We start from the raw sequence: 26127 nt of genomic DNA on the forward strand, positions 1-26127 counted from the left end.
TACCTTTCGCGCGCCACCAGGGCAAGGGAGGGCACTCTAAAGAACGGTTGTTTTAGTCCAACTATAGCCAACCGTGGCGCACTTTTATCACGATTAGCAACGGCAGCTTCACGTGGTCCTGGCCCAGGTCACGTCCACCAAAATCCAAACATTGAGCTTTGGCCGTTACTATACAAATTACACACGGAAAGACTTTTGTGTTTCTTTCTTGTCATTTTTTTTAAACTCTGGAAAGAAGAGAAGAAGATTTTGCCGAAGACCTCTTTACAGATCAATTTCCTGAAATTTCTAATGTTGTTAACGATTACATTATAAATATTAATAATATTATATTATATTATATTACAAGCGAAACTACTCTGGCTTTGTAATTCTAGTGATCATTAAATGTTGTGGTAAGAGTCGAACCAGCCTCCGGCTGAAAAACTCTATAATAAAGAATAAAAAAAAAATGTTGTGGTAGGTTGTGAAAAATTTCAGTTATCTTTACAAAAAAATGTTCGGAATTTTTCGCATTTTTGTGAAAATTATTTAATTTATTGTTAGAATCCTTGATCGATGTCGTTGACGATAATATTATCGTTATCGGCATCGATGGCCCAATAACATTCAACGAGAATAAAATTGTCGGTGATAATATTATCGATTACCAACGCAAATATGAAACCTTCTTTTGAGCAACTTTTCCAAAAATTGAGAATTGTTTGGAAATTTATTTTATGTCTGGATGAAACTTTTTGTGTACTTTTACTTTTTCTGTGTCCAAAGAAGTCATTTTACATCATTTCGACGTCGTCGTGCTATCATGTCGTACGTCGCTTTTTGACGTTCCGAAAAAACGCGTTTTAATGTTTGACCTTGAATAAACAAAAACGAGAACACGCAATGCAAACAATAACAAACACGTTTTGTTTGGTTGGCCATTCTGTGCATTGCCCCGAAGTTTGGTTGAATTTGGTTGCCGGAGTCCCGAGTTATAATTGAAAATGTTTACGCTAGTCGAGCTTGTACGTGCGTCAAACGCGTTCTGACGTGAAATCCCTTTGGCCAATTGTCGCACTTACATGAATTTTCAGGCTGTGAAATTTATTTCATATGAAAAGTGACAAAAATGCAGGAAGTTTTTTCGGTTTTTTTAATATCTCAGGATCAAAATCGAATTTTGAGGATCTGCGAAAGACAAAAGGTGAGGCATTGTGAGCTGCACAAAATGGCGTTCTTAACTCAATTTGGCCCAAAATGCACGTGCGACAAGTTAGCACGACGGCGACGATTTGTTCGTTTATAAAAGTTTTCATACAATATTGGTAACTGTCCAGTGTCCATCAAAAGGCAAGTCAAGTAGCTGTATCTTGAGAAAGGATTTTCTGATCGATTTGGTGTCTTCTGCTAAGTTGTATGTGTTGCTTAGGATTTCTACAAAAAAGTAACAATTCGACATTTCATACCAAAAATTTCGCCATTTTTTTTTCAACCTAAGTTTAGATTTAGATGACAAAAAATGCCATCTTTTGAGCTATATCACAAGTTGGTCAAAATATTTAGCAGTGTTGCCGATTTTAATAGAAAATATGATTTTTGAAAAACATGGAAAAACAAAAAAAAATTTTGACTTTATTTTCACATGTAGAATTAAATTTGGCTACTTGGCAACACTGCTAGATGCATTTTTATCAAGTTGGGCCATAGCTCAAAAGATGACATTTTTTGTCATCTAAAACATATCCAAAAAGAAAGTTTTAATTTTTTTTTGCGCAGTCGATTTTTGTGTGTGTAAAGTCGAATAAAAAAATGCACTTGTTTTTAGAGTGATACCATTTTTTTGTGAGAAGTCCGATCAGATAATCTGTTCTCGGAATACCATTTTTTGAATAATTTAATAGCTTTTTTTATGGAAAGCTGTCAAAATTGTATTAAAACTTGTTTGGACGAACTAATGATGCAAAATGACTTGTTCTAATGATGCAATATGACTTCTTTGGTCATTAAAAATTACACACATTGTTTAACCCACATAAAAAATACAAATTTAAAAAAAAATATTATTCTCGGGATATTTGCTCATAGAAACTTCATACAAGGTACTCAATTTATCAAAATTTATGTAAATTTCTCAATTTTAATAAGCTTCCATCTAAAATTTGAAACTTAATTCAATACGATTCAGAACACCAAAAAGTACAAAAATTAACTCATCTTCTGTTGTTAAGTCTTTCCGTGCCCAAACATGATTCAAGCCCGCGGAGCATGCAATTACCAGCGGTACCACACCTGGTCTCCTGGTGGCACAGCGAGCTGATCTTCAACCATGAGGGGTGGTTTGTTTTAGCAAGGCTAGGTGTTCATCAACGCCGGACTGCGGTGCAAAAAACGAGTCGTGCTGTTCCACTTTTCAACGGCCCGAATCAGAACATAACTTTTTTTGTGTTGAGGAGAAAGTCATGTGCCGCGTTGAACTCGTCCATAGGAATCCCAGCTAAGACGGTGTAATGCAATCGGATAGAGTGTTGGTTAGGGTGACTGCACGGAGAAAAAAGAGTTCCCAAAATCGTGAACAAGCGTTCATGAAAATGGGAACCACAAACAAGGTGTTCAAATCCCATGGTACGATATTGAAAAACGTACCATGGAATTTGAACACTTTGTTCGTGGTTCCCATTTTCATGAACGCTTGTTCACGATTTTGGGAACTCTTTTTTCTCCGTGTGAGGTTTTTGAAACATTTTAATATATAAATTTTGATGTCAACACTAATTCAGCAAATTTACAGTGTCCCAGAATACCACAATATAAATTTTTCACAGGTCACCCTACAGCCTCAACACGAGTGTAAGTTCGTGAAAGTGCATTAAATCTAATTCCACCACTAATCCGGTATCATCGCTACGAACTTTACACTTTACATCAGAGAAGGGGCTACAATTGTTCCGTCCAAGTTCGTGCATGTTTTGGGGCTTAGCTTCGTGCAATTTAATTCTGAAGCCATGATGCTGCTCCCCCTCGAAATGGATACATTAAAGTCTGTGCTAACATTTCAATTCGACGAAGCTCGTTTCCAATGCGAGCAGAAAATAACCGTAAGCCCAATTGAATTGTCGGTCCTTAAACGTGCAGTTTTACACTAAACCAAACAAACTAGAACGCGACCTCCCCTGAACCGTTTTTTTTTGTTTATCTGGTTTTGATTCGCTGGCACGAATTCGCCGGCTCTATTTTTCTCAATTTTCCAACCCAGTGCTCGTGCTGTAGAGTTTTGCCCCTGTTGCATTCGCGCATAACTTCGTGGAAGGTGGATATTGTCAAAAAAGTGCTAGCGGTAGAAAAGCATTGCCATAGTAGGCGCGTTTGTGCAGTTCATAAATGTAGATGGAATTTGGGAGCAGATTCCAATCTGGACCAGCAATTGGGCAGATATGTGTGTGTGTATGTTCTGATGGTATCGTTTTATTCTGAAATGGACCCCAGGGTAGAAAAGTAATGGTGGATGAACCTGATTGAATTTTTTCACGGTTTGTATAAAAGTGGACAATTTAATATTGATTTCAAAAGGATTTCCAAACAAAATATGGAATGGTTACAACCTTACAAAAGAATTCAAATTCGTTTTTTGTGACCTTTATAGAAAAATCATAGAAATCACATCACAGGTCAATAACATTGCTTTAGCTAGTGCTAGCCATCCTGAAACATATCAAGAAGAAATTCCAAAAAAGCGCAGTTCAAGCTGCCAGAACTATTGTCCTGGAGCAAACTGCTTAGGTTCAAATAAGAAAAGTGTGTATAACAGAAAAACCCCTCATCCAGAGGCGAAAACATATTATGTAAAGCCTCTTTAATTTTCAATAAAAAAAATAACATTGCTTTGTGTAAACATTGCTTCGCCTTTCACTTATCTGAAGACGATTATTTCCTATGAAGAAGCTTTTACTTTCCCATTTTTGACCGCGATTGGCTCCTAAGGTATAATTATCCCCCCTAGATATCCAACAAAGAACCAGCGTATCGTTGTCGACCTCAAAAGAGGCCCCGTTGGCCGACCGGTCTCGGTACGCGAATCCAATGGAGCAGGTTGCTGCAGCTTTAATCAGCTCCACTGCACACCGTGTGTCGTATAGAGGATATATGTTGATGATAGCTGCTGCGGTGATTCGTGGTTGATGGCCTCGTTTAGTTATGAACTTAGTCACACTAGGGGAGGGCATACGTAAATGGTGGGGTAAATTGGCATTGCGTGAAACTTTCACTAATAAAATTCACAGAAAGTTATAGATTCAGTTGTTTAGAATTGCACAAGTCGATAATTTGCATCGTCACACACCATTCAACCCGGAATCGTTTTGCGACAAAGAGTTAAACTACACCCTACATTGAATTCCCCTCCAAAGGGGAGCATAAATTGAAAATAAAGTGAAGATTTCGAAACCGCATGCAGTCAGGCTTGATTGCCGGCCACATCTGCCTTCGTACGCACGTACATTGGCCGTCGAGGCCGTACACGTTTCATTAAAAATTCCTCCATCACTCAAAGTTGATCTTGCCACTCGAGCCGGGGTCCGGTCGGTTGGTGGCGGGGTGACATTGGCTTCCGGTACCACAAGGCCGTTTTTCGCACTCTTTGCAGCATCACTCTTGATGATACGTTTGGATGTTGAACCCTTGAAGAGTTGTGTACGTAGAAGACGGTGAACGCATCAAGGGAGGACACAAGGCTAGAACAATTTAGATCAACCGAGAAGACCGAGAAGCCTTGGCAATGTTGTCGAGCAAACAACCGATGATGCGTTTTATGTTCTTGGGTGCTATCGTTATCTTTTTATGGGATTCTCCACAGTGAACTCGTTCACGTGGGCCGTTCGCGTCGTATCGTTCTGGAAAATGACGCCAAGCAGTCAAGCGATTTGGCGCCTTTGTGTGTTACTGCCACTTAAGTGGTGAAGCTTCTGCATCTTTTCGATATTTGCCAGGGAAAATCTTCCAATCTAGAGGAAGGACGAACACGACGTGCCTTGGCAGTTTCGACGTTGATATGATGGGGTGGTGTGATTCATGTAAACTGTCGGAGTAATTCCAGCGGCGGCAGATATTATCCACTTGTCATGGCTGGCAGCGGACTTATTGCGGACGAGCGAGGGACATTTCCTCTTCCGGGGACTCAATTTTCTGACTTCCGATGCTAAGTGAATCGGAGTCAACTTATATATAATTACCTCTCGCTCAAAATTATTCGATGCTGCTTGTAATATAGTTGAATTGTGATAAACTCTGAAGAAGCTTGTAAAGGACAAATAAGCATTTCAAGTCAGCTTCTCAGAAAAATCAACTCTTTCAGAAAACCCGCATTGTTTAATGACAGCTTAGGAGCCCAGCTATTGTTTTATATTTGGAGTATTGTAAAAAAAAATTACGTATTCCCAGATAAAATGCAAAACATAAATTTAACATATAGTACAGCCTTTAAAATAAAATAAAAATCATGTATATGAAGAATTGAGTTGAACTACGTTATTACCATCCATAAACGTGGGTTTTTTTTGGGAATCTCGAACTCAAGTACCGTAAACCGGGGTCACTTTGATAGGATTTCAATTTGTTTTTAGAATATTTTCCAACAGGCAAGGTTTTTCTCAAGACTATAATTTTTAAAACATGTACTGGGGTAGGCCACACAAAGTCCATGCACTATTTCGGAAAAAAAGTTTTTTCAATAATGTTTAGAAAAATAGTTACGTTAAAAATTCTTAGTTTTAATTCCGGGGTGACTTTGATAGTCATAGTTTTTCTTGTTAAAATCATATTTAAGATGTTCAAACTTTATTTGTACGCTAAATGTACCATCACTAAAGTAGCTGATATAGTTTTTAAGAAAAAAAAAATCAATGTTTATATTTAGTTAACTAAGTTTATAAGCTTTTTAACAAAATACATATAAATTTTAGGTAAAATTGTTAAAAAGTCGGAATTTTGCCTGAAATTTGTTAAAACTAGTTTTGTTTATAAAATTATCGATTTATATTGCATTTTATACTGAATTCGAAGCACGAATCACAAGTTTTCACATTTTACATGAAATTTGTTCAACTGAAATTGCCTATAAATTTGGAGATTTTTTTTTAATTGTGTTTCAAAAACACATATTATTTATTATTTACAAACTTTTTTAACCTTCTCCTAGTGGAAAATTGTCCAAAGAATTCGAAAATGCATTCCGTTTTCCGATTAAAAATCATGTTTATTGAGAAAATCATGACACTTTGAGAAGTTTAAAATAATGACTTTCATCAACATTTTCTTAACTATAGTTAACTAACTTTTTAAACTTGTCAAAATTTTATGAAAAGTTCTTCTTGAGGTACTTTGAACACTTCTCTACCACGGTCAGTATGTTTCTAAACCATTCCTTACGTATTTTAATTGTACTCTTCATTTTGCGGAAAAATCGCAAACCTATCAAAGTCACCCCGTTTTACGGTATTTCTTATTTTACCTCAGTTGTTATGAAAATGTTTTTTTCTGTAAATATTCATGTTTACATTTTTCAAATATGCATATCTTTCTTTGTGTAATTTTGTTGAAGTCAATTGAAAATACAAATTAAAAAATATAAATAAATATAGAATTATCAGTTTAAAGTTATTTTAACGTTTATTTATGTTGGAAAGCAATCAGAATTTTCAACAATACAATCTAATACTGAAGAAATTCTGCAATTAAATAAAATATAGCTTTTTTTTTGCAAATTCAAATAAAAATTTGCACCGATAGCCGAGGTACATAAACTTGAAAAATATCAGCAACGGATTTCCTCATGTTATTAAAATAATGCTCAATTTTGTTTTATGCAAAGTACCTATAATACAAACAAAAAAAATGAAATATATTTAGAAAATAAATCATATGAAATTTGTCATTTTACAAAAAGGGCTCAAAAGCTTTTTTCAAATTCACATTAGGCCGATGCGAATATTTTTCAATGTTTTTGTCCCTCGGCTCTGGCCGGGGTCAAGGAAGGCGCAAAAAAAAATTGTTATTGAAATAACAAGCCATAGTTTCAACATTTGCATGGAAAAAGTGTTTTAAAATGCATTTTACACTAGTTCAGTTGTTTTGCAATCATTAGTTTTCAAAAAAATTATGATTTGACGACAACAAAAATTTTAGCGATAGTAAAAATCGTCAATTTTCAAAAATTCAAAATATTTTTTTAATCAGCCCAAACATGCTAAAAATGATTCTAAACGCAGGGGAATACATTTTAAATTGATTTTAGCTGGTTGCACTTAAATTTCCATTGAAATTTCTAAGTTTTTTTTTTTTAATATTTGTTTGCCCCTGATTTTTCGGGCCAATTTTGAAGGGGGGAGACAAAAACTTTAAATAAAATTTGTACCAGCCTTAGGCTCATCCGGTAAAAAATTGTCATACCTGAATTAGACAGAATGTGTAAACCCAACAAGCAATCTAATCAAAATTCTCAGCAATTTTTTTTTTTTTCATTATCCCTAAAATAATAAAAAAAAAACAATTTGTCATTTCTAGTGAAACCCAGATATATATGATTCTTCTTTGAAGATAAAATAAAAAAATACTCATTATGAATGAAACAGTCTTCTCCAATCACTCAAAGTTAAATTTCAGGCTCCACTGCAAACAATATTAAAATTCCTGGAAAACACACTTTTCAACACACCCCAGGCAGATATAAATATTTGAAAAGGCTCCTCGCCCCGGAAGAGGCTTCATAAGGGAGGCCAAATTAAATATTAGAAATTGCCCAAAAAGATGCTTCACAGGAAGACGGAAGTAACCTTCATAAAGCGAGAGTCAAATAATGGGAGTCGGAGTTCAATCGAAGTTTGAGTTTGAAAATGCAAATCATGCGGCGGTGGCTTTCGTTGCTCTCGTTGATTCCGGTTTTAGGGAAGAGATTATCATGGGGAAAGATAATGTAGATTGTGTTTGATGCGATTTGGGAGGGATTTCCTGTTGAACAATTTTGGCTTTGCTATCGATAAGTTCTGTAATGCTCTTTTTGTTATGGTTTTGCTAGTCGAAACATTATTTTCAAGAAACCGCAGAGCAGCCAGTAAATCACTATTTTTTTTATATTTCTCCTAAATCTATACAAAACCCAAGTCTGTTCTTGGTGGCTTCCAGAGAGGTCACTGAAAGTGGCCATTATTCTTGTTCACTCGGCGTATCCCAACGAAGAGGCGTCACGTTCTTTGAGCAATTCTCTACGAAATCGGTCTTTTTTCTTCAATTTTAATTTTTGTATTTTTTAATCTGACTGAAACTTTTTTGGTGCCTTCGGTATGCCCAAAGAAGCCATTTTGCATCATTAGTTTGTCCATATAATTTTCCATACAAATTTGGCAGCTGTCCATACAAAAATGATGTATGAAAATTCAAAAATCTGTATCTTTTGAAGGAATTTTTTGATCGATTTGGTGTCTTCGGCAAAGTTGTAGGTATGGATATGGACTACATAGCATAGCATAGCATTGGTGTCTACCCGTAGCTGCTACTTCGTTATTGACCAGGACCCCCAATCATTGCTCCGTGGACCACAGATGAAAAGTAGGAACCAATCATCACCCCTTCGCAATTTCCAAAGATCCCTATCATGCTGATCAATACCGACGCCGGCCACGACCAGTGGTAAGACACGGGGAAGTGGATGGGAATGTTAGTCCGATACTTGAGTGATGGGACCGCCAAATCGACTGCGTCTCCGACAAAGTATCACATGAGTTTTGAGGGGTTAGTAAGATGGGTATGAGGTCAGGATTCACTGTGGTAGGTGATGCGACCATAAGCAATTTGTTTATTGGTTGAATTTTTAAAATCTTAGGCAGCCGGCTGCGGAAAGATACAATATTAATTATTTAGAAAGTTTTTTAATCGATCGCGTGCCTTCCGAGCATTGGTGCTATGGGAAGGACTTTTGATTTGCGAAAACATATTAAATATTGAATGAAAAAATATAAAAATAAAAATATGCAAATTGCGTGGCAAACTCGACGGTAAACGTGGCAAAACAAACTTTGGACGAAAACAAAACCGAACAACGTTTCGGCCCGACAAATCATTCGCGACTCGGGACAACAAAGACGGAAACGGCAACGAAAATCCTGCGTGACGACTGCGACACACACCCAATCGAGATGATCTCATTAATCACAAGAGAAACATTTTTAATTATCGACCGATTTTTATTTATTTCGCGGCAAAAACATAGTAAGTCATTGAGAAGAATGAGAAAAATATTCAAAAAGCAATGCCAAGTCGAATCAACCGCGCGCGGAAAAGAGATAAAACCGATGATTACAATAAGGCTGACTGGATAACAAAAACAGAAACAAATGCGCCCGAATCGAAGCCGAACAAAAATAAACGACATATTGGAAGATAACGACAAACCGGTGGTACGAAACGATAACGACGAAATTACTTAGCGGGGAGAACCGACCACGACGCGAACGTTTAACAGCACCGAATCAACTGATATATTATACTATCTTTTTTTCTCTATCTCTCTCTTCCTCTCACACACGCACAAATACACGCAGACGACATGAAACGAACTCACCCGAAAAACTTCTCATCGGTGCTTGTTTTGCCATCTTCAACAACTTTGTGGCAAATCTGTAGGTATGGATATGGACTACACTGGAAAAAAATAATACACAGTAAAAAAAATTTGGTGATTTTTTTATTTAACTTTTTATTACTAAAACTTGATTTACAAAAAAACACTATTTGGTCTAACTAATGGTCCGATTTTCAATGTCAAAATATGAAACATTTGTGAAGTTTTCCGATCTTTTCGAAAAAAATATTTTCAAAATTTTCAAATCAAGACTTACATTTTAAAAGGGCGTAATATTGAATGTTTGGCCTTTTTGAATTGTTAGTCTTGATTTAAAAATATTTTTTTCGAAAAGATCAGAAAATTTCACAAATGTTTCATATTTTGACATTGAAAATCGGACCATTAGTTGCTGAGATATTGACGATAGAAAATGGTGGGTTGTTTGGGTGAGACTTAGAAAACATTAATTTTCCTGTTTTTAAACCTTTGCATTGCAATATCTCAGCAACTAAAGGTCGTGTCAACAAAGTCCGAAGAAGCAAAATATAGAGAATTTTCTCAGCTTTTCAAAAATATTTTTTTCAAAGCTGGGCAAACAAGTGCAGTAATTTTAAAAAATGAAAAACTGCGACTATTTTCAAAAAAGTCACTTAAATATGGCAATAACTTGAAAACGGTGCACTTTATCAAAATTTCACTAAAGTACTTTTTGATTGCAAATTTGATTTTACATCGAAAAATGAAGTTGAAAAATTTTTACGATTAAAATTTCGTTTTTTTGAAAAAATCAGTATTGATTAAAAAATTCATAACTCGGTCAATGATTTTTTGCACAACCTGGAAATTTCTGAAAAGTTGGCATTTTATGTCCTCTAAAACATATCAAAAAATAAAAAAAAATTAAAAATAGTGTTTTTTTTGTAAATCAAGTTTTAGTGATAAAAAGTTAAATAAAAAAATCACCTAATTTTTTTTACCGTGTATTATTTTTTTCCAGTGTAGTCCGTATCCATACCTACAACTTTGCCGAAGACACCAAATCGATCAAAAAATTCCTTAAAAAGATACAGATTTTTGAATTTTCATCCATCATTTTTGTATGGACAGCTGCCAAATTTGTATGGAAAATTATATGGACAAACTAATGATGCAAAATGGCTTCTTTGGGCATACCAAAGGCACCAAAAAAGTTTCAGTCGGATTAAAAAATACAAAAAAAATCGAATGACCGAAATCCTAGAGAACTGCTCCTTTAGAAAAGGTTAGGCTCTTAATGCTGGACATCATCGACTAAAACCCTTATGTTCACTTGTCAAGTTTTTGTCATGTCTTGAATTATTTCCTTAGAAAATATTAAAGTCCATAAAAACCTTCCCAAATTACAGCAACTTACCCTAAACATGTTTTGCTACCATGCACACCAAAAGTGGTCAAAACAGCCCCTCCATCAGCCAACAGTGGCAACCGTCGTTCTTTATAGCTGTTGGTCTTCTCACTCGCTGACGTAGAGCTGGATCCCAGGAAAAATAACAACGAAAGAGCCCCGACAAAAAAGGCCACTAGCCACTGGAACAATTAAAAAAGGCCGCAATAATAAGGCTTACATGCGAAAGAATTCGGTGCCTGGTGCGAAAAAGGGAGCCACTCTCGTTTCTAGTTTGGTTCGGAATGGATGTAATCTCCTCATTTTACCTCGGCTTATTGTGAAGATTCAGCCAGGTAGAAATCTGCCACTTACAGTAGCAGGGTTGGCTAATGAATACCTGTGTGGGGCATAACTGGCAGAACCGAGGAACGATGTCAACAGCAGACGTGGCCTCGCCTGTGGACTTGGAGTTATCTTTGGGGTGCTCTTGGTTGGGTGGAAGAATTTTGGGGAAAATGCTGATTCAAGTTTGTTTAAATCATATTTGTTTGCATCAAAGAATGGCGTTCAGCTGTAATGGATTCAAACTATTTTAACTATTTTAACGTCAGCGTTTATAGCAAAGAGTGAGTGAAAAAAAGTTTTCAAACAAGGTGCTACTACCCACTAAAACCTTTATTGCTGCTATCAAAATCGCAAACATAAAGCAGACTTCCGTAGCTAACTGAAGTCTTCTACTTTTCCCTAAACATCTATCAAGCGCCTCTCGAGAAACTCGCTCGCAACGAGCCTCCTCCTCTCCAAGCAATTTGCCATGTTCAGGTGATTAGTGTGGGAAAGCATGGCCGCGGCAGCCCGCCAGATTCGATTCCACCAGATTAGGGCACCGTTCCGCCGTGTAATCTACTTCACATATCGATTCGGGATGGAACCTGTGTATCGGAAAGCCACTCCGTTTCAGACCAGACCACGTGCAGGCAGGGATTGGGTAGTTTACGACCGTAGGAAGCCGTAAATTTCTGGTTTATGATCGCGAGAGCCTCTATCATACGCAGTATGTGGCGCTTTCCTGGATAGACAACATCATCGGCTGGTGCTAGAACCGATTTGGAACGGGGAGGAACTGCGAGTGGGTTTTATGCTATTATACGGAAGGGGGCTTTTAGAGCATACTAATTCTACCGAATGTATGCGGGGAGTTGGGAGTTGAGAGGAGTTAATAGGGCTCTATTGTGCTGCCCGAGATTAATAGTGAACAGATTCATCATAAGTGGTCCCACGAGCGTTGTTGGTCACGACTTGAAGTGGACGCGGAAATGTAAATCAGGTAGATTTTCTTGATGGTGGAAACAAACTTGAACGTTTTCCAATGGTTTTTGACCATAAATGAGACTTCAGAAAATTATGAAGAAGTCGTTGTTATTTGTCTTCTAGTACCACCAAAGTTCAGAAAATCAAAAATATGTCATCAACCAACAAACTTTTTTTTTGATCTTGATCCTCTAACGCCAGTGTTTTTCAACCTTTTTCGTTACATTCCCACCTTGACTTATTTTCATTCATTCCCCTCCTCCCCCCTCCCTATGATTTTGAACTTGTTGGTATAAATGCATGACAAATTATTATAGTTTGATAAAACAAATTAAATGTCCAAACCCAGAGAAAACAAATTATTAAATAAAATGGAAATTTCTGAAGTCTTTAAGAATTCAACACACAACTTAGTTATGTATATTGTGAGGACTATTCGTTGCCCTGACAATGTCTGATAATTCCAGTTTGAAAGAATGCTAGAACTCAGATTTTTATTTTACTAAAACAAGCATTTCATCTGACATTTCATATTTCATACACACAGTCTACCTCAATTTAGACTGAAAAATGTATCTCTTCCCAGACGTAATATTACCATAACTTTTTTACTGTGCAGTATTCAGCAAATCTTACAAAAATTTTCAGTGTTTAATTCCATAAGCAGCAAAAAAAAATTAACAATATTATTTATCAAAACCTAAAAAACTTCTCGTGCTCTTTTCGAAATTAAGAATAATGAGATTTTTTTAAGCAAATCTAATATTTCAAGAACGACTCATGTATGAAACATTTTTTTTAAATAAAGCTAATCATTGCTAAAAATGCCGAAAAATTCAATTCAAACTATTTAGAAATTATAAAAATGATTTTTAATAACCCATAATTGAAATTTATTTGTAAACATGAAATTAACAAAGAGAGCACCATATTAGATATTTTTATGCAAACACGTTTAAATAAATTCGATTTATTATACTTCCTAATTCCTCCCCAAACATGGTCGAATTCCCTCCCCCCTCCCCCTCGCCCAGGGGGGAATTCCTTATCGGTTGAGAAACACTGCTCTAACCTATGACGAAAGACTCCTTTTCACGTCATTAGTTCGTCCATACACAGTAAAAATAAATCATGGTAATATTACATCAGGGAAGGGGTACATGTTTGATGTCAGAAAAATGTGTAATTTTATCTCTGAAAATATGTTATTTTACCACTTTTCTGATGTAATGTCACTTTTCAGTCTAAATTGAGGTAAATTTACATCATAAAAGAGGTAATAATCAACCTTCCAAATTTACTCAAATTTTTAATGTGTACAAGTCAGATCATAAAAATGTCATAACGGTGTTTTTTTTTTTAAACTAAAATAAACTCACTGATTTCTTCCTTTCGATACATTGTATAAATATTTTTCTTTGTTAATTTCATTCAAACTTCTCAACATTGCAAACATAATATTTTTTTAAATGAGCAGCCACGTACCAATGAAAAATATAAAAATGATCACCTGTTAAATACAATACTAAATTAAAAATATGAATAGTTAAAATAAATTTCCATAGACTGATTATTCAAACTCAGTTATATAAATATCCTTGGTTTACCAGGTCTGCAAATATATTAGAGACGTTTAAAAAAACTTTCTTCTCCCCTGGATAAAATATTTTTTAGAGCTATATAAAACACATAAAATTTTCGATGCATAAACACTGTGAATTATGGATTTGCTCCAGACACCCCAATAAATATTGAACATCCACCACGTCCAAGACCTCGTCAGACATACACACACATACATTGCTCAATTTTTCGATGAATAGTAATAGTAATAGCACTCCACAGGAGGCAATCTTGTTCCCAATCTCGAACCCCTCAAAAGGTTTCTCTGGTTCGTCCCGATTTTCCTCTCTAAAATTCAATAAAAAAAAAAACTCGTTCCAAATTTGAGTCATCGCTCATCAGCTGGAGATTTTTCGCTGTACAGTCCAAAAGCTTTCCCACTTTCGCTACTGCTCGCCACAACCACACAACCCATCGCCATACTTTCGTCTTCAACTCACCTTCACTTTCACCCACACACACATACACACAACCTCATTCACCCCACCGTGTTTCGTTTACGGATGTTTGTGCAACATTTTTGTATATTTTATTTTGCAAACCACTCCAAAATCACGCCGAGCTAGCTTCTTTTTCGTTTGTTCTGCCGAAAATTAGGCGCCGCAATGAAATCTCGCACGCAAAAGGCCACCACACCCCCCTCCCACACTTCCGGTGGCCACGTGGGACGCTGGAAATAAAATCGTTTCCTTTCTCTCTTTTTCTCGATTCTGCTCTGTTTCTCTCTCGCCCCCCATGCCCGCAGTCGACTTTATGGGAGGTGACGCGAAAAGCCCCCAGCACACGGCCGTGCATCCGATGTACGTGAGCTATACAAGTTTGCCAACCACCACGAATAGCGCCACCTCGACGCAGCTTAAGCAAGCGAAAGCTGCGGCGGCTTTGGCTGCCGTCACAACCACTGACACCGTCATAACCGCCAACAACCACCACCTCCATAACAATAGTAGCTCGACCCATTGCCTCAGTAACAGCTGCAACAACAGCATCAACAACAACAACAATTCTAGCGCTACTAAGCTCGGTGGTGTGATCAAGTCGATTAACGGTCACAACGGTGGCAAGGCTTCATCCTCAAACACTAACACACTACTGTCCGTGTCATCCACTTCATCTCCGTCATCGACGTTTACGCACTGTAACGGAAGCGGTGGTAGAGGTGGTCAGAACCACGAAACGCACGTTCCGTTGCACCAGCAGCCGTTGCCGCGACCTCTGAGTCGGAATTCTAGCTTTAGCAACAACAAGACCCGCGGACAGCTGCGGAAGAACAGCGCCAGCGCGAGCAGTGCCAGCATCCGGTACCAGGACGTGATACAGCAGGGCGACCACCAGCAGGTGATCCGCAACAACGAGGACGATACGTTCTTCATTCCGAAGAGTGCCTCCTGTCGGAACAACTTTGGCATCAGCAATCCGTTCAACAACGTAATCATTTCCGGCGGTCGGTACTACACGCGTAGTGGCGACACTGACAGCGTAACGCGCTTCGACGTGGACGACAGCGACAGCAGTCGACTGATTACGGGCTCTTCGCAGCAACTGGCCGTGTCGACACCGCTCAAACGAAATCCTTCGGTGACGTCCACCGGCAGCGGTGGCCCAGACTACCCTGCCCCACCCCGGATAGCCATGAGGCCACTACCCACACCACCACCAGTGCCACCCTTGCCCACATTCCATCCCCACCACCAACAACAAACGCCGCCCCAGCTGGACAGCCCCGGCGACACCTACCGATTGCCATACCAGTACGTTACCCGATCTCCAAACCTAAACCGCATCGCGCGACGAAACAACGCCAACCTTATCAACAACAACAGCAACTCTGCCACCACAAGCAACTCCTCCTCGTCCTCCTCGAACCGACCCCGGGTCATGAGCCCGCAGTACTGTGACCAAATCCGAGGAGGCGGCGCCGCCGCGATAGACGCCTCAGCCGGTCCCCCCGGCTATCCGGGCCACGAAAACAACAACTACCCGGTGGCGTCGCCACCGCTGGCGATGATGCACCGAGCCAAGTCGCAGGATCGACTGGCGCACCGCAGCCGGAGGCCACGGGGACAGTTTGGAGGGGCGATTGGGCATCACGGTCACGGTCAGCAGCAGCGGCCGCGCTCGTTCTGCAGCAATAACGGATCCTATCTGGACTACAATGTGATCCTGGAGCATCCGGGGAATTAGGGATAAAGCACGCGACACTCTCTATGTTAAGATTTTGTACTGTACTGTTATGAGCTATTTTTTTTATTGTTCTGGATACACGCAGCTTCTCTCTTGGTTATGTTGGATAATGTGCTCGTTGAAATTTGAAAAAGTGTGGTCGCCAAGTTACCTACTTGTAAAGGGACGTTTGGATGAAATTTATAAGAGGACATTGTTTGTAACATGCGCATCAAACAAAAATAAAAAAAGTTACATCAAATGTTTTGGGGCCACAATGTTTAATTTCAATCAAATCACGTTAAAAATACCTTTTTATCATTTAATACCCCATTCGCATGGGCGAGTTATAACCGTTTTTAAAACCTCAACTGTCAAAGTTGTAAAAATTAAAACCTTGTTTACATTTTAAAACCGGCTATAAGTAGCCCAGGCTTTTCATATGATGGAGTTGTATGGCACTCATGATAAACTTGCTTGATTCGAATCCCAAGTAGACGGGAGTATCATCTAGTAATCCAATCATAAAATTTACCTTTTTTGACATTTGGGGTCATCCATTTGCCCACAGCAAAATATTCTAAAATCAAATCAAACCATCCACATTAACGACCCCCGGGTCTTTTGTGGTCTCTATTGCAAGTTTCTGCTCGAACCTAGGAGTCCGAAGGCTTGAATGGAGAGAGCACCCAAACCTCTTTCTACTCCAAGGAACCTTCCACCCTAGTGTTTGAACTGACGACCTTTGGATTGCGAGTCCAACCGCCGCCAGCGATTCCACCGGAGCAGGCTTGGTTTGGTGTGTTGTTTGTACTTATGGCATGGAGACGACTCCTACACCTGGAATGACTTAACGGCCTAACAACCAAGGCCGGGACCGACATTTTACTTCTCATCCGATGGAAGGTTGGAGCAGATGGGAATCGAACCCAGAATCATCCGCTTACAAAGCGGACAGCGTAACCATTCGGCCACGCACTGCCACAAAATATTCTAGCATTATTCTAAAAATGGTAAATATTATGCTTGATTGTTGTTATTTCGATAGGCTTTTCTTGGTAAAATAACAGATTCCTATAAATATGAAAAAAAATTGCCTTATTTTCACATTGATCGCTAACTAAAATTTTGATCTCGCCATCGAAAAACGAAGTTGACTTTATAGCTGGCCATCATTGCTAGTACCAACCACTAGTGTCTTCCTTTTAACTACAAGGACTTCGCCGCCCTGGGCTTCTAAGTGTATGAAAGTATGGCACGGAGCGACGGCGCCGAATACCCATATTTACACAAAGAATTTTAGAGCGCCCGCCGCGGGATTCGAACCAGCGACCTCTGGATTGTGAGTCCAGTGCGCGGCCCGATTGATCCACACGGGCGGGACATCTCGCCATCGTGTTCCTCAGAAAATCTTAGGATTTCCAATTTTGATCAATGTTTTATTTTTAGTTCACGAGATGTTAAATTTTTAATTTTCATTTCAATAAAGGACTGCGTCAATAGATTTTCCATCGAGTTTTCTTAAAAATAAGTCTTGGATAATATACTACGATTTGTGGTTCTATATTTATTGTAGGTTAAAAATTGAGCTTTTACACAACTTTCACGAAAAAAAAAAGCTTTGGGGTGGTCTGATTTGGATGAAAATCGACATTCTTGTTTGTTTTTATTTAAATTTTACACTTTTTCTGTAAGACTGAAGTGGAATGACCCATAACTAAAATCGTTGCAAATATATTTTCAGATCATTTTTTGTTAAAAAAAAACTAAATTAGAGTTTTTTTGGACCACTCGACTCAGTTCAAGGTTTTTTTTAGAATATGTGTTTTTTCTTAACACTTGAAATTGTTTATAAAATCAAAACTTAGCCAAACAAATCACAAAAAAAGTATGTAATACAACTTTGTTGATAGTGGAAATCTTCATTTTTTAATCTTACCCAAATTATGTCAAAAGGATTAAAAAAGCAAACGAAACATAATTTCAATTCAAGCCGTTGAACCCCCATCCCTTTCATCACAACTCAGCACTACTCTAGACAGAGTGCATACAAGTTTAATCATCAAATTATTGCCTTGGCCAGCCACTATTTACCACCCTCGCGCCTAGACCTCCGCTGAAGCACAATTTCCGCGGGCGCGCGAGGATGGCAAATAGCAATTTCTCCGAACTTGCAGTGTAGGCTGTTTGGCCCAAGTTCATTACACTTTACAGTGCTCTGTCTGCGGTTGTTGTGACATTTACAGGCTTTTATGGGCGGGACTGATTGATTCATGAGAATGCCACTTGGCGGAAAATGGTTCTCACAAGTGAACATGATATAGCCTCTGATATGGAAAAGTGTGTTGGATATTCATTGATTTTTTTTTTGCTTTTCTTGCACTCCATTATTTATTCCAATTTAGAAGTATAAATTGGAACTAAATACAGAAAATATTAAAAAATAGCTGAGCATTAACGTCTAGTTCCATAACTAGATTGTTGTTTGCCTGAATTTTCCAGAAAATTTACAAGCGGATATATTACTGAATTTAACAATAAAACCACTTCCTGAAGAAATAACTTGCTCCGCTAAGCAATTGAAAAGTTCTTATATTAAATCTTTGAGCTGATTAATATAAAAGGTGGTCCTTCTACAATACAGAAATATGATATCAATATGTAATTGATCTCATACTTCTATTATTTGGCGATTTTTAAATAGTTGTATTCTTTGAAGATTTATTATTCATGCTCTTGAAACTCTACAAAAAGATTTTTTTTCTTAACAAACTTAAAACTTTCTTTAACTTTCTAAAAACAAAGATATCCCAAACTGCCTCCGGTCACGCGAAAAAAAAACTGTACCAAATTCAGCTTGAGAAAGTAAACTTTTGAACCACTCTAGGGCCTACAAAAAACGCCCCGTTTCCCAAGAGTGAAAATTGAATTTCGTGCTGATAGCACGGCCGGCCGGCCAAACCGCCATAAATATTGCATGTCCGCGGCGGAAAAGAGGCTTTTTCCGCGCTCCTTCTCCTCTATAATTTGTGGCTTCGCGCGAACGCTCGCTGCGTTCGTGTGGAAAACGATATCCGATTTTAGAAACATTTTCGCGATGAGTGGGTGGTTGGAAGGGGTAGGTGGATGGACAGTTCAGACACACACACGCAGGCATGAATGTTTAATTGAATGCATGTTTCAATTTGCGGGAAATTATTTGATGTGGTTGTAAGCGGGAAAGGGGAAGCGTGTGGAATTTGGAAAATTAATGTCACTATTTTGCTGTCTAGTGGTAGAGAAAACGCGATAAAGGGAAGGATGATTGCATCTTGAGTGTGTTTGGTGGAAAAATAGCTTTTTTAATATGATTTCTGATAGTTTACTCAATATTTTTTTCATTACTTGGTAACTCTCTAGAATTTCGCTTATTTTTTCAAGATTTTTATTTTTTTATTGTTTGATTCGAATGAAATTTTGTCCATGTCCCTATGTTAAAAGCAGACATTTTGCATCATTAGTTATTCCATTCGCGCTCCATCATTTATTATTAATAATTTTTATCACTAAAAGTTTAATTTCCAAAACAAATATTTTTGAATATCCGATATTTTAATATGGGTTTATGTTGGTGCAAAATCTGGTAACGGAGCCATGATCTTTTGGAAAAATGAGATTTTGAAAAAAAAAAAACTTAAATGCTGATGTAAAAGTAAATTTGCAATTGCAGTTTTTGATTAAGAATTTCTACAAATTTCTCAACACAGTTTTTGATAAAGTGCATCGTTTTTAAGTTGGTTAGTTCAAGTTTTTTTTTTTAAATTTAAACATACTTCACGAAGAAAAATGCACCCCTGCAAAAATATTTTCGAAAGGTTTAGAAAATTTCATATTTTTTTTCCTTCGTTGACTTTGTTGAAAAGACTGATGGTTGCCAAAGCCTATTAAAGTTAAAATTTTGTGAAATATGAGATTTTTTTTTCTAAAGTCATCTAATTAGCGCTCTCACAGCGCAGCTCACAATATCTCGGAAAATAATGATTTTTAATGTTAAAAAAATGGAACTTGTCTGAAATTGTATCCCCTTTTAATTTATACAGTTTCAAAATTATATAATCAAGAATATCTTTTTAATTGGCTTATAAACAATAATTTTTGACATTTATGCTGAACTAATTTTGATATTTCGAACATTTTTTTCAGCTTTTCCTTCATTAAGTAATTTTTAATTGCAACAAACTAAACATTTTCCAAAAAACACCATGGTATGCTTATTAGGGTGGGTACGGATTTTGAAATGTTCTCAGATCATGTTCTGGTGTGGTTCCCCTTGTATGGCATACCCATAGGGACTCTCACGCCAAATTTCAGCTCATTTGGTTGAAAACTGGCTTGTCTCAAGCGTGTTCAAGTTTACATAGAAATTACTATGGGAAATTTTGAATTATCGTTCATTCGCTCCTACAGGCCTGGGGAAATCATGTAGAAACTTCTAGGATGGCCAGAAATGAGCGGAATCGTCTGGAGAGCAACTTTCCCTAAGAGACCAGGTCGATTCGTTCAACCCCCATCGAGCTCAACGGCAATACATCCGGGGTTTTCGGAACCAACCGTTTTGCCCAGAAAAGCATCGAATTTTCCTTAGCATGCTATGAATGCTTGATGAACACCGCGACGCCACATGTCAAACAGTTACCACGTGATTGTAAAATTTGCTCCATAACATTTTTTTTTTCTTATTTGGAGGTTTAGAATACAGCTAAATAGTATCAGGATCACCATAAATGATAGTTCTATAGTTCAAAAAGTAATAAAAAGTAATTTTTTATAGGCGATGCTAGTCCACGTGGTAGCTGTTTGACATGTGGCGTCGCGGTGTTCATCAAGCATTTATAGCATGCTAGGGAAAATTTTATGCTTTTCTGGGGAAAACGATTGGTTCCGAAAACCCCGGATGTATTGCCGTTGAGCTCGATGGGGGTTGAACGAATCGACCTGGTCTCTTAGGGAGAGTTGTTCTCCAGACGATTCTGCTCATTTCTGGCCATCCTAGAAGTTTCTACATGTTTTCCCCAGGTCTGTAGGAGCGAATGAACGATAATTCAAAATTTCCCATAGTAATTTCCATGTAAACTTGAACCCGCTTGAGACAAGCCAGTTTTCAACCAAATGAGCTGAAATTTGGCGTGAGAGTCCCTATGGGTATGCCATACAAGGGGAACCACACCAGAACTTGATCTGAGCACTTTTCAAAATCCGTACCCACCCTAATGCTTATAACCTGAAAACGGTGCACTTAATCATAAAATGTGTGAATTATTTTTGAAATTTGTTCGGCAAAATTTAGTTTTTTTTCTTTCAATAATCACATATGTTTTTTTTACGTGTACAGATTATTTCCTAAAAGTTTCCATTTATAACCGTCAACTTTGCCGAAGACACCAAATCGTTTGGAAAATCCCTTCTCAAGATACAGATTTTCGAATATTCGAATGCTTAATTTGTATGACCAGCCCTCATAATTGTATGAAGCGTTGTATGAAAAAAAAAGAAGCTAATGATGTAAAATCGCTTCTTTGGATGCTGGAAATGGACAAAGTTTTATTCGAATAAAAAATAGTCGATGTGCGGAAACGAGAATTACTTGACTAGTAATTTGCTATCAATCAGTTTGAATCGGAAAATGGAGAGCATTTTTGGATTCATTGGGGAATTTTTCATTATGATTAGTTTCTAAATTATTTATATTAAGTATTTTTGACACCGAACTCAAAAATATCTTTAATTCGTTGGCATATTCAGTAAAAATAAAGATTCTTAGTAATTGAGGAATATTTTTCTTATGAGTTCTCAGAAAATATGTAACTTTTTATTTACTTTACCACAAATTTATATGGTGTTAAAAAAAAGTTATATACTTAAGAGGTTACATACATGTAAATCGGTAAAAATGGTAGAGGTCGGTTTGAGCACACAGTTAATTTTTTTTCAAAATCTGTTTTCAGGGCATTAAAAGATACATTTTCATCTATTAACAAAACAAATTTGAAGACATTTGGTTGTATCATTGCCGAGATATAGCTATTTGAAGTTAGCAGTTTTAGAAAACGGGTGCCACGATATCTCAACATTGCTTCGACCAAATCGGCTCAAAATTTTGGTGAAGACTCATTAAACCGGTCGCGTGTGCATGACGAAGGCCGAATTTCAAAAAGTTTATTTTAAAAAAAGATAAAAATATTTTTCTGTTTTTCATATAAAAAATCGCCAGTTTTTGATTTTTGTATTTTTTGAAAATTCAAAATTTCAAAATCGGGCTTCGTCATGCACACGGGATATGTCTTGGGAGTCTTCACCCAAAATTTCAGCCAATTTGGTCCATCCCATCTCGAGATATCGTGGCACCCGTAAATCAACTTGGTGTTCAGAGAAAAACGCTCAGAAAGTTAGACAGTTGGCTTTAAGCATGGCAAAATTCTGAGCTTAAATCGTCTCTAACTCAGTTAAATCATGAAATATCTTCATGAAACTTTCAGGAGTGATTGAAAATCATCTTTTAAGTGGATTTAATAAATTTTCTGTAATATGAAATTTTGTGATTTTCTACATGTATGTAACCCCTTAATGAAACAAACATTTTATTTAAAAATCAATTGAAACATTTAAAGCTACCTTATTATTGGACCATTTGTCTAATCATTGTCACTCCGGTTAACAGTAATTACAAAAAATATAGATTTATAACATATTTTTTGCGTGTCGAGTCTGCACAAATGCATGAAATAACGATTGATATAAAATTGCTTCTTTTGATAAACACATCGAACTTAAATGTTATTTAAATTCATGGTAATCCTAAGAGCTTTTCTAGGGTTTCAACTAGGATTTTTAGTGTAAAACTTTCAACAAATAAAAAAATGTTTTTAATCTATCATCGATTTGATCGCAAATAAAAAAACGTTACTTAATCCACCTTTAGGTGGTTGGTGCCTTCTTCACATTCATAAAGTCAATACATTCAGTAAAAAATAGCAACATGTTTAACAAATCAACTTTATTACTCATTTCTTTTGATAGGGTTCACAGACCTTAAATATTTCTGGCTCATCGGCAAGGTCTGGTAAAAACCTATTCAACGATAGTTCGCATGGATGATTCAGGCAATATTTCTATCACAATATCTGAAATCCAGCCTCCAAAAAGTGTATAAATAATACTTAAGTGCTAATAACTTTTGATAGGGTTGTCAGATCCTCGATGTGTTATGCTCATTTGAAAGGTCTTTCGATTATCTAACTAACGATGGGTCGTATGATGGACCCGGACATCATTTTTATTGAAAACACTGAAATCCTGCCTCCAAAAAGTGTATAAATAATACTTAAGTGCTAATAGATTTTGATAGGGTTGTCAGATCTTCAATGTTTTGGACTCATTGGAAAGTTCTTTTTAATACGTTTCTGAAAATGAATAACATGATAGGTTTTCTTGCAAAAACCACCCTTTTTACAATCTTCCGGACATTCGCCAAAATCGTTTTTTTAGCATACAGTCATCCCACATATTCGGAACACCCACAAATTCGGAACACTTAAGTGATAATTTGTCAATAGCATGCCAAATGCATCTTTTCTGGCGACCTTACTATTTTTAGGACCTTTATTTGGACTTTTGCTATTTCACTAGTAAAAATAGTACTTCTAAAACAAAAAACTGCTTCTCAAGGTTATTTCATGCAAAGCAGTAAAACACTTGCTTCAAATGGCCTGTTCCATAATTGTGGGATGTTATTGTGCCTCCCACAATTGTGGAACACCTGAATTTAACTGATATTTTTACAAAAAAAAAGTTAACAGACCATTCATAAAACATAACTATGCTTGAGTTTCGATGATTTCAGTGCGTGAAGTCATTATTTTGTAAAAAAAATGTACTCACGGAGAGAAACAAAGTTTGTTTACATCCGTAAGAAAAAGTGTTCCGAATTTGTGGATTTCAAGGGTCAAAGTTTTTCTTCAAAAACTTGTTATAAAAGTTAAAATTTGCAGTTGTTCGATACAGCATTCGAAAGATCGCAAGAAAAGCTTTCAAATGAAGGTAAAAGCGAATCATTAAGTTCAATTATCGATTTGATATGATTTTTTGAACATTGGCCGATCTGTAAACAGTTTCGAATATGAGGGATGACTGTAACTTTTGAAGTACTTAACTAAACTTGCTGATTCTAAATAGAGACCTATGGGACCCCAATACGGATCGAATGAGACTAATACGGTCAAAATCCGTTCATCCAGTCTGGAGATAATCGAGTGAAAATTTATTGTCCACCCATCTACACACATCCACACAGACATCTGCTCAGAACATGATTCTGAGTCGATATATATACGTGAAGGTGGGTCTACTAGGTCAAACTAATAAGTTCATTTTTCGAGTGTTTTTATAGCCTTTCCTCAGTAAGGTGAGGAAGGCAAAAAAAATCCCAAATTTTTAATCTGCACCTTAGATCAAATTTTCCACGAGAGAAGCGGTGTATCCATTTAGGCAAAAGAAAACTGAATACTTCTTCCAAAAACATGTTTGTTTTTTTGAATAGCAGAATAAATAATTCCTTATGTTCCTCACATGTCAACGCAAACACTTCAATTGAGATGAAGAGAACTTTTTGGAACCTTTAATTTGCAATTATTTCGTAAAAAAAATGTTCCGAGGCTCAATTTATCTCTTCATTGCTCCGTTCATTTAAACTTTTAATATTTTTTTGAATTAAATATGTTGTGAAAACTCAAACCATGCTGCGATAGAGCAAGTAACTAACTGTAGCAAATAGCAACGCGCGTAAGAATAGTTTATTTCCTGTAGTTAAATTTGAGATGTCCCGCCTCCTCTTAGTTGTACTGCGTATGTTGTGTAGTTTAAAACAGTTTAATTTTATCGCACCCTCTATAGTTAGTACTGTTATGCGTTAGTTAGTGATCCTAAGCCAAGTAGTTGAAAACTGTTTGATTAGTAGTGATACATCCTATATATATATTCGTTTATCCTTCTCGGCGAAGGTTATTCCCGTTCCACAAATTAATTATAGAACCCTTGAAAATACATATATTTATCGGCGATCGGCAACGTTGCGACGAAGAGGTGTGTAGATTTCAAAACCAAAGCTGCAAAAATCAAACGAATAGCATTAACTTTAAAAACAAATATACGATTATGCTGTTATTCCTGTGTTGTTAGACGAGAATCAAATTGGCGTACAAAACTGTGTCGGAAGTCGCGAAACTTCATCTATCTTTTGTAAAATAATATTTTAAAAACAACTGCCTCGAGATTAGGAGACATTTAAGCTCTGCGAAACGTAAACGCATTTAGTTTTAATTTACTGCAAATAAACACGACTTTTTGTTCCGTACAATTAAGACGATTCGTTATAGAGAAAAAAAGGAAAAGACAACGATGATGTTATGTAAGTTAAGTTTAGCCAATCGAGCTAGCAGCGGCAGCAGCAGCAGCAAGCGGAGATCATCGACCTTAATGAAGCATAAGACGAGCATAAAAGCAACACAACAAAGTAAAAGAAAAGAAAAGAAAAAAACTAGACGCAAAATAAAGAGATCATTCATTTTAATTCGTTTTTGAATACCAATACACGGCGCACGGTGTTGTGTTTCATTTCGATTTCCGTTTCCAAGTCATTGTGTGTTGTGTTGTGTTTGGTGTGTATTTTCACTTTTCCACAAATCGTGTTCGCCGCGGGAAAATCGCCGATGAAGCGCTCGGGCGCGCGCCCGTCAATCCAACATTATGTTGATTAAATTCCAATCACAAAAAATAACTCAAAAAAAAGAGAGAGTTTCATCATTACACGTGTTTTAAACAAATTGGCTGTAATAACGTTGTAAATGGGTGTTTTCACGCTACTTCTCTTAATAACACCAGACCACTTTAGACGTAACACAACACCCCCGGGGAGGATGCTTCAAGGTACTTACGGTAGTATTATTAAAAAAACTGTTTTGTTGAAACTAACCCAAACCGTAAAATGTAAACTAACTAACACCGTATTCTATGTCTTTTGGTGTGGTTTCTTAGGACT

The 26127-nt window shown here is 37.0% G+C and overlaps 1 protein-coding gene and 1 long non-coding RNA gene across 4 annotated transcripts in view; one reads left to right on the plus strand and one right to left on the minus strand.

The window, feature by feature from the left end:
* The window catches only part of LOC120417605 (sodium/potassium-transporting ATPase subunit beta-1-interacting protein), an 84350-nt gene that overhangs the window by 54242 nt on the left and 3981 nt on the right, over positions 1 to 26127 (plus strand). Inside the window, exon 6 of one of the 3 annotated variants that reach the window (XM_039579711.2) lies at positions 14638 to 17640. The exons of 1 other annotated variant lie outside the window; for it this stretch is intronic. In XM_039579711.2, the coding sequence (XP_039435645.1) occupies positions 14638 to 16076 (1439 nt within the window). In that variant the 3' untranslated portion in view covers positions 16077 to 17640. Of the gene's footprint in view, positions 1 to 14637; positions 17641 to 26127 lie in introns of those variants that run through there. One more of the 3 variants, XM_039579713.2, reaches the window with a different exon arrangement.
* Positions 18416 to 20420, minus strand: LOC120417609 (uncharacterized). The gene is made up of 2 exons (XR_005605487.2): positions 18935 to 20420; positions 18416 to 18834 (listed from the first exon to the last, which is right to left on the minus strand). It is a non-coding gene; the product is annotated as an uncharacterized LOC120417609 (long non-coding RNA).

The sequence above is a fragment of the Culex pipiens genome, chromosome 3, assembly GCF_016801865.2.
Source record: "Culex pipiens pallens isolate TS chromosome 3, TS_CPP_V2, whole genome shotgun sequence".
NCBI lineage: Eukaryota > Metazoa > Arthropoda > Insecta > Diptera > Culicidae > Culex > Culex pipiens.